The sequence below is a fragment of the Oncorhynchus nerka genome, linkage group LG11 (genome assembly GCF_034236695.1).
Source record: "Oncorhynchus nerka isolate Pitt River linkage group LG11, Oner_Uvic_2.0, whole genome shotgun sequence".
Classification (NCBI taxonomy): Eukaryota; Metazoa; Chordata; class Actinopteri; order Salmoniformes; family Salmonidae; genus Oncorhynchus; species Oncorhynchus nerka.
The window spans coordinates 52,061,763-52,077,493 of NC_088406.1; the positions used below are offsets into that span (position 1 = coordinate 52,061,763).

General features: G+C 45.3%; 1 protein-coding gene across 1 annotated transcript; it reads left to right on the forward strand.

Moving 5' to 3' along the window:
- Positions 1-10,291: 10,291 nt before the first annotated feature.
- drc12 (dynein regulatory complex subunit 12 homolog) lies at positions 10,292-13,853 on the forward strand. Its single transcript, XM_029673988.2, has 6 exons — positions 10,292-10,460; positions 10,624-10,692; positions 11,148-11,267; positions 12,404-12,496; positions 12,698-12,828; positions 13,202-13,853. The coding sequence occupies exons 1-6, from the start codon at positions 10,292-10,294 to the stop codon at positions 13,328-13,330; spliced, it is 711 nt and encodes a 236-aa protein (XP_029529848.2). The 3' UTR covers positions 13,331-13,853.
- The last annotated feature ends 1,878 nt before the right edge of the window (positions 13,854-15,731 follow it).

Genomic DNA, 15,731 nt, shown 5'->3' on the forward strand with positions numbered 1-15,731 from the left:
AATATAATCATAAAACAATAAAATGAAAATAAAAGAACGATAAAAACCCTTCTGGTGCTCGGCACTGCCATACATGGTAAATAACCTGTTGGGTTCTGAGTTTAGTCCCCTTTTCTGCCATCAACACAGTCTTCTCTACATTAAATAATATTACGCACAAGCTTCATCACAACACACAGGGCAATTGTCACGCTGGCTCAATGATAAGGGTCAGCATGGTGGTAATGACCATCAACACCGGGACCACGTCTGCCCTTTGAACACCATTTGCAGTTGCCCCTCTTAAGACAACGTTTACAAACCAAATGGGCCATCAGATCAATTTGGGCCCTGTGCTCAGGGTTTGGATCAATATCATCAAAAATGTCATTTGGAAATGGATATAGGTTAGATAGATTAGGATCAGTTTCACTCTCAGGATCAGAGTTCACCCTCTCCATTCACCGGGGCATGCTGAGAATGTCACCATCTTTAGTACACAACTTCTTTACCCATGTCACAATCAAAACAATACATCCATAATACATAAATTGCCTCACTCATGTAGTTATTAGCATACTAAGAACATACTCAAATCAGTTGGTCAGTTTTCAAAAAAAATCATTCAGTTTCCAATCACAATCAAAACCCAAATAATTATCCAAACCAAAATTAGAATAACAATGCTTCAGTGATTCACATTGGTCCCAGTACTCAGTTAAAAACCCTCAACTTAGCACATTTATGTACATTTATATTAACATTTATATTAACCCTTCAAGCACTAAATCTTCTGGCGCCTCATAGTTTTCTTCAGATAGCTTCATAGTTCAAGTGGATGGCCCATGATAATATCCCAATTTCAATGTCTCACTTGGGCCGCATGGAGGAATAGGCCAAAATACCAGCAACAGTGTGTGAAAACCTTGTATTGAGATAAACTTTTGTTATTGACCAGATACTTATTTTCCACCATAATTTGCAAATAAATTCATTAAAAATCATTCAATGTGATATGATAAACAGAGAGTAGCAGCAGCGTAAAAGAGGGGTTGGGGGAGGCACACAATGCAAATAGTCCGGGTAACCATTTGGTTACCTGTTCAGGAGTCGTATGGCTTTGGGGTAAAAACTGTTGAGAAGCCTTTTTGTCCAAATGGCTTTCCAGTGAAGGTGATCAAGCCACACTGGAAAGTCAGGACAGAGGTCATACAAACCCTTCAAAGAAGTGTTTCTTACTATATTAGACTAAGTCATGAAAAACTGTCAAACATTTCATACATTTCGTATCCCAGGGTTACAGTCAGTTTACAGTACGTTTCTTATCAAAATAATTGACATGTGTTCAATTAAAACTCAGAAAATAAAAACTTCTGAAAATTCCATGTGTGTACCCCTTTAATATACCTCGGCACTAACCCGTGAAAACACACTAAAACATAAATGTATTATGAGTGGGTATTTGCAAACCATAAGGCAAAAACAAACAAAAATGTCCAGGCCAGTTCCCTTTACTACGTCCCTTTTAGCCCAATATAGCCCAGTGAGCACGACTCACTTTCACCAGCGGACTAAAATCATGGCATTAGTAGTCTATCCAAAAACCACCAATAACTAATAACATATTTCCATTCAAATTCTTAAAAGGCTTTGTCTTCATTTCAGTCTACCCAAACAATATTACTCTATATTTTTAATACCAACCTCTGCTTCACATTTATTAAACGTCCATGACTTTCAAATTAACATGTAATGCGTCAAATAAAATACATCCGTCAATTCATAAGGGGAAAAAAATACATTTCGATGGGAGCCAATACTTCACAATGATAGAGACTCTTTCTGTCCACAACATCAATGCATTGCTGTTGTAGCCTTGTTATCATGCGAAAATGAATACCCATATCGTCACGATTGTTTGAAGCATACTCGGACCAACGTGCAGCATGATCTGGGTTCCACATCTTTTATTAGAAATAAGTGAACCACACAACAAAACAATAAAGAATGATGAAACGTGACGACAATGGAGTGCTAACAGGCTAACACATAAACAATATTCCACAAAACACAAGTGGAAAAAATGCTACTTAAATATGATCCCCAATTAGAGACAACGATTACCAGCTGCCTCTAATTGGGAATCATACCAATCACCAACATAGAAAACAAAACTAGAACCCCACACAGGAATAATAAACTAGACTAAACCCCAGTCACACCCTGACCTACTCTACCATAGAAAATAAGGGCTCTCTATGGTCAGGACGTGACAGTACCCCCCCCCCCCCCCAAAGGTGCGGACAATGGTCGCAAATCCTGAAACCAAAAGAGAGGGTTGGGAGGGATGTCTAGTGGCAGTGGCGGCTCTGGTGCGGGGCAAAGAACCCGCTCATCCCGCGGATCCGCCAGCATCGGGGGCGGCTCTGGTGCGGGGTGAAGAACCCGCTCAGCTCACGGAGCCACCATCTTTGGTGACGGTTCTGGTGCGGGCCAAAGAACCCGCTCATCCCGCGGATCCAGCCATGGACCCAGGCTGAATACTGTGCCTGGACTGGACCTAGATGCCGAGGAAGGCTCCTGCCATGGAGTGGGACTCAACACCTGCCCTGGCCTGGACATCGGTGCAGAGGAAGACTCCTGACAGGGAGCGGGACTGGAACCGTGTCTGGACTGGGCATCGGCGCAGAAGAAGGCTCCTGCCCTGGAGCTGGAGGTTCCGGACTGTGGACCGTCTCAGGAGGTTCCGGACTGTGGACCGTCATTGGATGTTCCGGACTGTGGACCGTCTCAGGAGGTTCCGGACTGTGGACCGTCGGAGGTTCCGGACTGAGAACCGTCGCCGGAAGCTCTGGACTGGAAATTGTCGCCAGAAGCTCTGGACTGGGGACCGTCGCCGGACGCACCGGACTGGGAAGGTGCACTGGAGGTCTAGTGCGTGGAGCCGGCACAGGTGACGCCAGACTGGTGAAACGCACTTCAGGGCGAGTGCACAGGACGTACCGGGCTGTGGAGGCTGTGGAGACGTACTGGAGACCTGGTGCATATAGCCGGCATCAATGGTACCGGTTCGATGACACTCCTCACCCGGCAAGTGCGAGAAGCTGGCACAGGATGTACTGGGCTGTGAAGGCGCACTGGAGACCTGGTGCGTATTGCCGTCTTCAATTGTACCGGAACTTTAACACATTTCGCACAGCACATGCGAGGAGCTGGCACAGGATGTACTGGGCTGTGAAGGCGCACTGGAGACCTGGTGCATATAGCCGGCATCAATTGTACCAGAACTTTAACACACTTCTCAGGACGAGTACAAGGAGCTGACTCAGGTGACATTAAACGAATTACACGCTCCTTAGGGCTACTGTCGTGCATCTTCCACCAACTTAACATCTCTCCCCCCAAAAAATTGGGCTGACTTTTGGGCTTTCTCTGTGGCCGCGAACCCCGGCGTCGTCGCTGTCCTCCCTTCTCTCCTTGCGTCTCCCACCAAGGAAGAGGATCCTGTCCTGCCAGGATTTCTTCCCAAATCCAGGATATTTTCTCCTTGATCTCCTCCAAAGTCCAGGATGCCATCTCCTCCTGGGCACGCTGCTTGGTCCTGGTGTGGTGGGAGGTTCCCCAGGAAGTCGAGGCAGCAGGCAGGGCACTAGTGGATCATCCCAGGTGAGTATGCACCCAACTCACCCAGAGCTTCCTGTTGCGCACATGTGTATATCTATAGAATTTCCTGAGTTTTCCCTGCATTCCCAGCATAAGGCGCTAGTAGATTCAGGAGCAGCTGGGAACTTTATTGACCGTTCGTTTGCTTGTAGATTAGGGATCCCTATTGTTCCTGGTTTTGTGTTAGTCTTTTGTGTTAGGGTTTGTTATCCCTGCGTGGATTTATTGGCTGATTAAAGTAAAGTACCTTATTTTACTCAGTTCTGTGTCCTGCGCCTGACTCCGTCCTCACCTCTGCACAACTGACACTTGACACATTTAGTTATCAACTATGATCATGGTCACAGATACAATATATCGCAATTTCCCATCCACTATTATTAAAATTCATTAGATTTAGTAACTGTCCCTTCTGATTAGGCTACAGGTAATAAAACAAACACTTGCATTATTTTTTTACAACGATATATTCAATTAATATCCATATCATTAATGTTTTATTCAGTGATTTAAAATGACGACATCACTCCTAGTAGCCTATTCTATGAGGCGATTAAAGTGTCGTTCAAAATCGAACTAAGCAAGCTGCGAAATCATCCAGTTTATATCTTAAAACAAAACCCTGGCAGTTATACATTTCAAATAAAGAAAAACATGGCAATAGTTGAAATTACAATCAGAAACAGTCAGTAAAATAGACCCAATGCTATTGAAATGACAAACAAATCCCACAAAATAACCCAATTATAACGGTCTGTAGTATTAATATCTGGCACATAATACCGACACAAGTCCAGTCAAGTGTTCTCCACAGAGATTCCCACATGCGCAAACGGGATCTATCCTAGCAGTCAAACAAATTGTAATAAAAACAAATGATCTTTTCTCATGCAACATATTTACCTTACTACATCACATTAGCTCTGGAAAGATCATTTGTTTGATGGAAACCCTAATTTGACTCTGTATGACGGTATAAATGACGTTGAGATTCCATGTTAATTGGCTGTAACTGTATGTAGAAAGGATTTACTCAATAAATATAGCAACTCATCTCTTACTGTGAAAAATACATTTTCAGGCCTTAAGGGCAGTTTAGACAGTCATATTTTAACGGCTTTCTTCTTCCTCCTCCGAGGAGGAGTAGTAGGAAGGATCGGAGGACCAAAATGCAGCGTGGTATGTATCCATCATGTAATTTAATGGAAAATGAATACAAAATACAAAAGTAATCTCTAGTAATCGATTATACACATACAATTCATCATTATTTTAAAAAATCACAGAATCAATATATAACGTAAAAATCCAAGGTACTCAAATTAATGAGCCAATCCATGTGCATTTCCAATGACTCCTCCTTGCTACATGGCAGCACTGCAAACACATTCCCAGCAGAATCCAAAAACTCTAGACTTCCAGAATTATAGACTTGCCCCTACCCCGTGATATTCTATGAGTGATGGACGGAACCCCAAGATAACGAAATATATCGAAACTTATTATCCAAATTTCAATCACAAATTACAACCTCTTATTATGCTAATTTCTACATGTTATTATCCAAACTTCAGATGGACACTTATTTCTACACTCAAACAACTCTCATATCACATTCACACACACATAGGAACACGAACACACAGGCGAATGAGACAGACCAGGAAAACCGGTTAGCGCTGATTTGAGATTTCATTATCTTGGTCACTTGTAAAGGGTTGCCAATATTACCCTCAGAGTATTGCCCAATCAATGGTCCCAGAACGGGATGTCTCCACACGGGAATGTTACCTATTGCAACCACTGTGGTACAACTCCTTTTTATTTCACTCCTTTTTTTAACTTCATCTTTTATATTTCATTTTTATATTTATTTTATATTATTTATTTAACTCTATCTTTAAATAAAACTCTATTGCAAACACTGTGGTACAACCCAAATATGCAAAACTGCCTACAGAGTACCCGTGTCTCCTATTTAACACGGTCCCAAATTCCAATAACTAATCACTCACAATAACATCTAACAATAGTAACCCAGGGCATGCCTGTTTACCTCATTCACAACAAAACCTTTTATCAATGACATACACTAAGTCAAATCAAATGCCCTCTGCTTAATAAACTTGAACCTTCCCAAGTCAAATGCCCACTGGTTCAAATGCCCTCTGGTTAATGAGCTTCGCCAAGCCAAGTGCACTTGCACTCTGGTCCTTCACTCCACACCACCACACCAGATCCTACTGTGATCAAATCAGTACCACGGATCTGGAATTTTGGTTGCCCGCAACTGGCCAATTAACAATTATGTCCAAGGATACCTCACTTTAACACTCTTATCAATTCAACTCAGTCCTGCTAGTTACCTCAGCCGTGGCCCTCTTAACTAAGACCTCGCTCCGAGCATACTCTCAGCAGGGGCTTCAAAAATATGTATTTTAATGAATTATTGTTTTCTTGACTCTATTGGTTAAATGAACCAATCTCACCTTTTATACAATGTTCGGAGGTGGTATTCACCCACCCCATATTTCTGTTGGATCCTTAAGTGGGTCTCAGTCTGCTCCTCCTCAGCAGTGCGGCTTCCCTGGGGTCCCAATTTGGAGCCCACTGTGCACAGTTTAACCCAGGTCCTCAGGAACGGTCAGCGGATCCTGGCTGACTGGCGGATCCTGGCTGACTAGCGGATCTGGCAGATCCTGGCTGACTGGCGGATCCTGGCTGACTAGCGGATCTGGCAGATCCTGGCTGACTGGCAGATCCTGGCTGACTGACGTATCCTGGCTGACAAGCGGATCTGGCAGATCCTGGCTGACTGGCAGATCCTGGCTGACTAGCGGTTCTGGCAGATCCTGGCCGACTGGCGGATCCTGGCTGACTAGCGGATCTGGCAGATCCTGGCTGACTGGCACTTCTGGCGGATCCTGGCAGACTGGCGGATCCTTGCTGACTGGCGGATCCTGGCACACTGGCGGATCCTGGCTGAATGGCGGATCTAACTGATCCTGGCAGACTGGCGGCACTGGTGGCGCTGGGCAGACTGGCGGCGCTGGGCAGACTGGTAGCTCAGGCGGCGCTGGGCAGACTGGCGGCACTGGCGGCGCTGGGCAGACTGGCGGCACTGGCGGCGCTGGGCAGACTGGCGGCGCTGGGCAGACTGGCGGCGCTGGGCAGACTGGCGGCGCTGGGCAGACTGGGAGCACTGGCGGCGCTGGGCAGACTGGCGATGCTGGGCAGACTGGCGGTGCTGGGCAGACTGGTAGCTCAGGCGGCGCTGGGCAGACTGGCGGCACTGGCGGCGCTGGGCAGACTGGCGGCGCTGGGCAGACTGGTAGCTCAGGCGGCGCTGGGCAGACTGGCGGCACTGGCGGCGCTGGGCAGACGGGTGGCTCAGACGGCGCTGGGCAGACGGGTAGCTCAGACGGCGCTGGGCAGACTGACAGCTCTGGATGCTTCATGCAGGCTGACAGCTCTGGCTGCGCTGAACAGAGGAGTACTGGTGCCTCTGGAATGAGGGCTCTGGCGCCTCTGGCATGAGGGGCGGTAGCTCTGACAGCGCCGGACAGGCGGGATGCTCCGGCAGCGGGCGCGCGGACAGGCGGGAGGCCCCTGGAAGCGGCGCCGGACAGGCGGGACGCTCCGGAGCGGCGCCGGACAGGCGGGAGCTCCGGCAGCGGCGCCGGACAGGCGGGAGCCCCGGCAGCGGCGCCGGACAGGCGGGAGGCTCCGGCATCGGCGCCGGACTGGCGGGAGCTCCGGCAGCGGCGCCGGACAGGCGGGACGCTCCGGCATCGGCGCCGGACTGGCGGGAGGCTCCGGCAGCGGCGCCGGACAGGCGGGACGCTCCGGCATCGGCGCCGGACAGGCGGGAGGCTCCGGCAGCGGCGCCGGACAGGCGGGACGCTCCGGCAGCGGCGCCGGACAGGCGGGACGCTCCGGCAGCGGCGCCGGACAGGCGGGAGGCTCCGGCAGACTGACAGCTCTGGATGCTTCATGCAGGCTGACAGCTCTGGCTGCGCTGAACAGAGGAGTACTGGTGCCTCTGGAATGAGGGGCTCTGGCGCCTCTGGCATGAGGGGCGGTAGCTCTGACAGCGCCGGACAGGCGGGAAGCTCCGGCAGCGGCGGCGGACAGGCGGGAGGCCCCCGGCAGCGGCGCCGGACAGGCGGGACGCTCCGGCAGCAGCGCCGGACAGGCGGGAGGCTCCGGCAGCGGCGCCGGACAGGCGGGACGCTCCGGCAGCGGCGCCGGACAGGCGGGACGCTCCGGCATCGGCGCCGGACTGGCGGGAGGCTCCGGCAGCGGCGCCGGACAGGCGGGACGCTCCGGCATCGGCGCCGGACAGGCGGGAGGCTCCGGCAGCGGCGCCGGACAGGCGGGACGCTCCGGCAGCGGCGCCGGACAGGCGGGACGCCTTGAGGCACATAAGGCCTACACAAGAAAGCGTGTGTAGTGCTTCCATTTTGCGGCCTTCTTAGTTGGGGTTCCCCAAGTCAGACTACCATTCTAATTGTTCTTCTGCATGTCACAGCCATTCTGACTACACTACCGGTCAAAAGTTTTAGAACATCTACTCATTCAAGAGTTTTTCTTTATTTGTACTATTTTCTACATTGTAGAATAATAGTGAAGACATTAAAACTATGAAATAACACACATGGAATCATGTAGTGACCAAAAAAGTGGTAAACAAATCTAAATATATTTAACATTTGAGATTTTTCAAAGTAGACACCCTTTGCACACTCTTGGCATTCTCTCAACCAGCTTCATGAGGTGGTCACCTGTAATGCATTTGAATTAACAGGTGTGCCTCCTTAAACGTTCATTTGTGGAATTTCTTTCCTTCTTGAGTCAATTAGTTGGGTTGTGACAGTGTGTGGGAGGGGGGCTATACAGAAGATGGCCCTATTTGGTAAAATACCAAGTCCATATTATGGCAAGGACAGCTCAAATAAGCCAAGAGAAATGACAGTCCATCCTTACTTTAAGACATGAAGGTTAATACGGAACATTTCAAGAACTTTGAAAGTTTCTTCAAGTGCAGTCGCAAAAACCATCAATCACTATGATGGAACTGGCTCTCATGAGGACTACCACAGGAATGAAAGACCCCGAGTTACCTCTGCTGCAGAGGATAAGTTCATTAGAGTTACCAGCCTCAGAAATTGCAGCCCAAATAAATACTTCACAGAGTTCAAGTAACAGACACAACTCAACATGAACTGTTCAGAGGAGGCTGTGTGAATCAGGCCTTCATGGTCGAATTGCTGCAAATAAACCACTACTAAAGGACACAAATAAGAAGAAGAGACTTGCTTGGGCCAAGAAACACAAACAACGGATATTAGACCGGTGGAAACTTGTCCAAATTGGAGATTTTATGCTCCAACCACCGTGTCTTTGTCAGACATGGTGTGGGTGAACGCATGATCTCCGCATGTGTATTTCCCACCGTAATGGAGGAGGAGGTGTTATGGTGTGGAGGTGCTTTGCTGGTGACACTGTCTGATTTATGGCACACTTAATTCAAGGCACACTTAACCAGCATGGCTACCACAGCATTCTGCAGTGATACTCCATCCCATCTGGTTTGGGCTTAGTGGGACTATCATTTGTTTTTCAACAGGACAATGACCCAACACACCTCCCAGCTGTGTAAGGGCTATTTTACCAAGAAGGAGAGTGATGGAGTGCTGCATCAGATGACCTGGCCTCAACAATTACCCAACCTCAACCAAATTGAGATGGTTTGCAATGAGTCAGACCTCAGAGTGAAGGAAAAGCAGCCAACAGGTGCTCAGCATATGTGGGAACTCATTCAAGACCGTTGGAAAAGCATTCCTCATGAAGCTTGTTGAGAGAATGCCAAGAGTGTGCAAAGCTGTCATCAAGGCAAAGGGTGGCTATTTGAAGAATCAAATATAAAGTAGTAGTTGTTTAACACTTTCTTTTGGTTACGACATGATTCCATATGTGTTATTTCATAGTTTTGATGTCTTCACTATTATTCTACAATGTAGAACATAGTAAAAATAAAGAAAAACCCTTGAATAAGTAGGTGTTCTAAAATGTTTGATAATAGTGATAATTATTAGTGATAATACTGGTAGAAACTTCCACTGTGCAGTCAATCATCTCCAAAATGAAGGCCACCACTTGTTGCCTTACTCCCTACTCAAAACCGGTTCATCTAGCTTGCTTATGTTTGTTCAGCCAGCATCACCACCCTGATCAACAAGTTCCTGCTGACCTGAGAGGTATCACTGATCTTCAAAACAGCTGCAGTCACCCCCTTACCCGAAGAAATCCAGGCAATTGAATGCAAGCTTTACATTTTTTTAATCTAGCCTGTCTATTTATGGGTTGACATATGCTTGACTTGCTCAGTTTCCCACCACAAAACACCAAAAATAGTAGAACCAGCTCACCTGCTTTTAATCTATGATTGGACTGTGATATGTTTAAATAAATAAAACGTGTATGCCCCTACACCGAACATATTTCATATTTGTTAATGAAACTTGTAAATAAATCCAACCGAATAGAACATATTCGAATAGAACATTATAGGCTATTAACTTGAAAAACTTCACCGTGCACGTTTTTGGAGCGTTCAACCTACAAAGCATTCCTGAATAAGGATTCCATGAATGTGACTCGTCACCACAGCAACAACGGGACGCCAAGCAATGCGCAATTGCTTGTAGGCATATCGATTGTAGAGGAATTTTGCCGCAGAATAATGCCTCCAAAGAAGAAGAAAGGGAAAAGTAATATCAATAAGTCCAAGACCAAAAATAAGAAAGCTAATGAGGGTATGTTTATTTGTTTTCTCAGGGCTGCTTACTGTTACATTTTCGATTTAATATGTTTAATTTTCGTAATTATTTAAACCTTATTTTGCCTGTTAGAAAGAGCGCACACTTTTAATGGGGCTCTGCATATCTGAAGATTGTCTAATTCACTGTGTTCATGCAGGGGGAAGTGAATTGGAGGAGAAGTACAGGCGAAGTGCATTGGATGTAACAGTTCTGAGGGACCATCTTGGTGAGAACGCTACACTGCGGCCACTTCTCTAGAGCTCCTAAAATGCGTTCATTAAAAGCAGAGCAGCGACTCTAAAATGTAGGCTATTCTAGGGTAACCTTGGTATGTTTTTGCTACAATCATCAAATAAGTCAGTTCAACTCAATATATATATACATATAGATAGATATATATTATAAATTCATGATAATCTGGAGATTAGAACAAATTAACTAGCCTGGGTGCCATCTGTTTCTGCTCTCTTGTCAACTTCTTATGGAATGACAGTGGAGAAGGCAAGAGCACAACACAACTTGCCTTGATTAGGAGGTTAAAACACTTAACTCAAATAATTATACCGATCCCACACCACTTCTGATATGTACTGATTTCAATATGAACAACTATGAATTGATTGAACAATAACTACAAAGTTATTTTACACACTGATCAAATACATACTCCATGTGTGACAGCTCTGCGAGGGGATGTGGCACAGCAGGCCCAGTCCATCAGTCATGACCTGAGATCTCGTATGCGGGACATGGAGCAGGAGCTCCAGCATGAGAGACTGGACCGCAAAGACGTCAATGCAGGTTGGTGGGAGGGAACAATCTCAAACACAGACATACGTATGCACACACAGTAACGCACTATATGCACACACACACACACTCAATATGCATACTATCGTGCTCCACACTGTCGTGCTCAGAGTGCATTCTCCGACCACGTTCTCTTGAGTACATTCTTGTGAGGACTAGAGTGTGGAGAATGCATCAAACGATACATTTGAGAAGGACTCGCACTCCCCCTACTGTATTACCTCACACTTCACCTCCCCATTCACTGAACCTTCTTCCAAGATATACACAAAAAGCAAACGTTTTACTTCCTAATTATCAGCTAGATATGTGAATTGTAATAATCTAGATAGCCAGCTAGTTAAACAGGCAAGAATAACCTAAAACTACTGTTATGGAAGGTAGATGTACATTTTCCTTGGGTGGCTACCAATACTTCATGGCTAGTTAGCCAGTTAGCCCTATTGACTTACTATGGCCTTACCCATTCACTGAACCGTCTTCCAGCCAGGACAACAATGGCAATAGAGACAAGATATACACAAAGCAACCGTTTTACTTCATAACTATCAGCTAGCTATATGTGAATCGTAATAATGTAGCTAACCAGATAGTTTAACAGGCAAAAAATGTCCTAAAACTAATATTATGCAAGAGAGTAAATTCTTAGACCTATTGACTTATTATGGGCTTGTAATAGGCAGGTAAACATGCCAAAATGAACACAGCATGTATTTATTATAGTATCAAGATAAAATATTGTGGTCAGGCAACATATGAGATGTGAATAGGCAACATTTAATTCCGAAGGCGGAGAATATTTTCTCTCAGCTCAAATAATGGCCGCCATTGATTTCAAGAAATTTTGCTTTATTTTTGATGTGGTTGCGTCATATGTCTTTGCGTACTTTCCGTTGAAACTTATGTACTAACGGAATACGCATTCTGGAAGTGTCCTCTGCTCCGTTTTCGCATACTTTGATTTGGACTCATACTCCTAACCTCCCGTGCTCCAATTTGCGAGCGCGGTAGTATGCATTTTGAGAAACACCCTCGGTGTCTTGAAAAGTGCTTAAAATTAAATGGATTATTCTTTATTATTAGTAGGTAGCTCTTTAGGTAATATGTAATACTGTCATACCTCGCAGATCTCACCCGTCAGCATAAGACCATGCAAACAGACATGACGGTCAAAGTGAAAAGGCTGGGGGGCGAGGCCATTTTGCTGCGAGAACAGCTTGGTAAGCTATTGAACACATGTAAGCTTCCTACAGTATAGCCAGTTCATTCAAGCTGCAACAATTGTTGTTTTAGTAAGAATCAGATACATTGTAAGTGATGACTGTTTGTGTGTGTGTGTGTGTGTGTGTGTGTGTGTGTCTGTCTGTCTGTCTGTCTGTCTGTCTGTCTGTCTGTCTGTCTGTCTGTCTGAGTGTGCTCAGCTCAGTGTCAGGAGGAGTTGAGGGCAGAAAGGAAAGCGCATGAGCAGTTGCAGCAGGAGAAGGATACCACAATAGCTGACTTACAAAACAAACTGGACGACATGGAGACCAATTACGAGAAGATTCTGCATGTGAGTGAACTGATTTCAGCTCATCAAAGGGGGCTTACGTTGTAACATTATCACAGGGAACGAGTATGAAAGGAATGCAAACACGTGCGTTAGTTGCCTGAAGAAAATGAATGTCGGGCAATGATATTGATGCTTTTGCTACCACGGATTATGTCTTTGATAGCAACGTGTGCAATACGTGTGATAACGTTTGAGATATTATATATATGTCTTGTCTTTCTCTTCGGGAGAATGATTCCCAGTGGGATTCCCAAATGGCACTATTTTCCCTGTATGGTGCACTACTTGGCTCTCATCAAAAGTAGGGAATAGAGTGCTTTTTGGGACACACACCCTCTCTCTGATATAACAATTCTTGATTGACCCCTACCAGGACACTTTGGACAGTTTGACCTCCCAACTGGCTGAGGCTCGACTGCGGTGGGAGCATGAGAGTACTGTTGTCCATCAGGAATACAAAGAGCTGCTCTCTGACTTTGGCTTGAACTCACTGGACATCTGAAAGGCTCTTATTATGTAACCAGGGCCCGTATTCATAAAATGTCTCAGGGTAAGAGTGCAGATCTCGGATCCATGTCCCCCCCTTTCACCCCCCTGTCCATGTACATTTCATTATAATCTAAAAGGCTAAATGGATCCTAGATCAGCACTCCTACTCTGATGATCTTTATGAATACTGGCCCTGATTACCACCACATTGTGTCATTGCTACGATAAGACCAGGCACACCAGGGGCTCGTATGTGTCAAGCATCTCACAGTTGGAGTGTTGATCTAGGATCAGTTTTCTATTTTAGATAAGAATGAATAACATTACATGGACAGTGAGGACCTGATCTACAACAGCACTCCTACTCTGTGACACTTGACACACATTATGGGAAAGTAAATAGATCGATTCCATGTGGATTCGAAGTCATTCATAACGAGAAGGAAAACTTAATGACAATAATGTAACAACCAGTGTTTGATTAATTTTGTTACTGTGTCTTTCGTGATGTATAATACTTCTTAAAATACTTCTTAAAAACATGCAGTTGTTTGATTTTCTTCCTATCGTTATTGTGGTATTGATGGTCATTCACAAATATTACGTTTTTGAGTCTTTGGGGTGACACACATTGTAATTTGAAATGATCCACAGTAACTTACATACTAACTCTCAAACTAATGGCTATTGTTTGAGAGTGAAACAACTACTGTGCATTGATTGGCTTTTTTACTCTTACGACACATATTTATGGAAGTAAGGAAGTTAGCTTATGTATCGTACATTTCCACTAGGGTGAGTCTTCCATCTTTCCTGATAGTCATTCAGGTATTTTATTGAACACTACCTTTTCATGTCCACTAGATGTGGCTGATTATGGCACAACACTAGTCTCAACGTCAACAGTGAAGAGGCGACTCCGGGATGCTGGCCTTCTAGGCAGAGTTCCTCTGTCCAGTGTCTGTGTTCTTTTGCCCATCTTAATATTTTCTTTATATTGGCCAGACTGAGATATGGCTTTTTCTTTGCAACTCTGCCTAGAAGGCCAGCATCCCGGAGTCGCCTCTTCACTGTTGACGTTGAGACGTGTTTTGCGGGTACTGTTTAATGAAGCTGCCAGTTGAGGACTTGTGAGGCATCTGTTTCTCAAACTAGACACTCTAATGTACTTGTCCTCTTGCTTAGTTGTGCCCCGGGGACTCCCACTCCTCTTTTTATTCTGGTTAGAGCCAGTTTGTGCTGTTCTTTGAAGGGAGTAGTACGCAGTGGTGTACGAGATCTTCAGTTTCTTGTTTTATTGCTTCTTTAATCAGGATGACAGTTTTCATAATTGCAAAAGGGTTTTCTCATGATCAATTAGACTTTTAAAATTATAAACTTGCTGATAATGGGCCTCTGTACGCCTATATAGATATTCCATTAAAAATCAGCCATTTCCAGCTACAATAGTCATTTACAACATTAACAATGTCTACACTGTATTTCTGATATTTTTTATGCTATTTTAATGCACAAAAAATGTGCTTGTCTTTCAAAAACAAGGACATTTCTAAGTGACACCAAACTTTTGAACGGTAGTGGTTACATAAAATAAAACTATTCAAAAATAGATAGAGGAAATGGGAAACCAAAAGGTACAAACAATGGAGTGTAAAAGACAAATGATTAAAAAGAGCCATGGCCCAGTAAATGTGATTTCGTGTAGCTAGATTAAACCTAATATTCCCTGAGGGAGAAGGGATAAACAGACTTATCTTCCAAGACTGTTCATTTGTGAGTCGTCTACAAGGACTTGTGGAGTTTTTTACTCTCGTCTCACATTACCGTCAATCACTCCTGAGTTCCATCAATCACTCCTGGGCTGCAGTCACCTATCCGGACCCGTTTTACTGCCTACGCGGAGCCCCACCGGGCCTTCACAACTGGACTGCAGACGTTATCTACCCGAAGGAGATCCGGCTGGCTCCTCCGTCGCGACGTCACCTGAACGCCCATCTGCGGCCTGCTAACCGTTAGCTGTCTTACCGGCTGCTCTCAGAATAGACAATCGGACAATTTATTTATTTTTATTATTATTATGTTTCTTCTTGGGCCTCTATAACTCATTCTATTGTTTTTATTTTTTGTTGTTGTGTGATTTGGATTAATCCCCTCTACCACACGGAACCCCACTAATCTACTGACGGAACGCAAGAGGTGGCTAACAACAGATCTCCATCCTATGCTAGCTTGCTACCGATGGCCTGGCTAGCTGTCTAAATCGCCGTGACCCCCAACCAACCTCTCCACTCACTGGACCCTTTTGATCACTCGACTAAGGATGCCTCTCCTTAATGTCAATATGTCTTGTCCATTGCTGTTCTGGTTAGTGTTTATTGGCTTATTTCACTGTAGAGCCTCTAGTCCTGCTCACT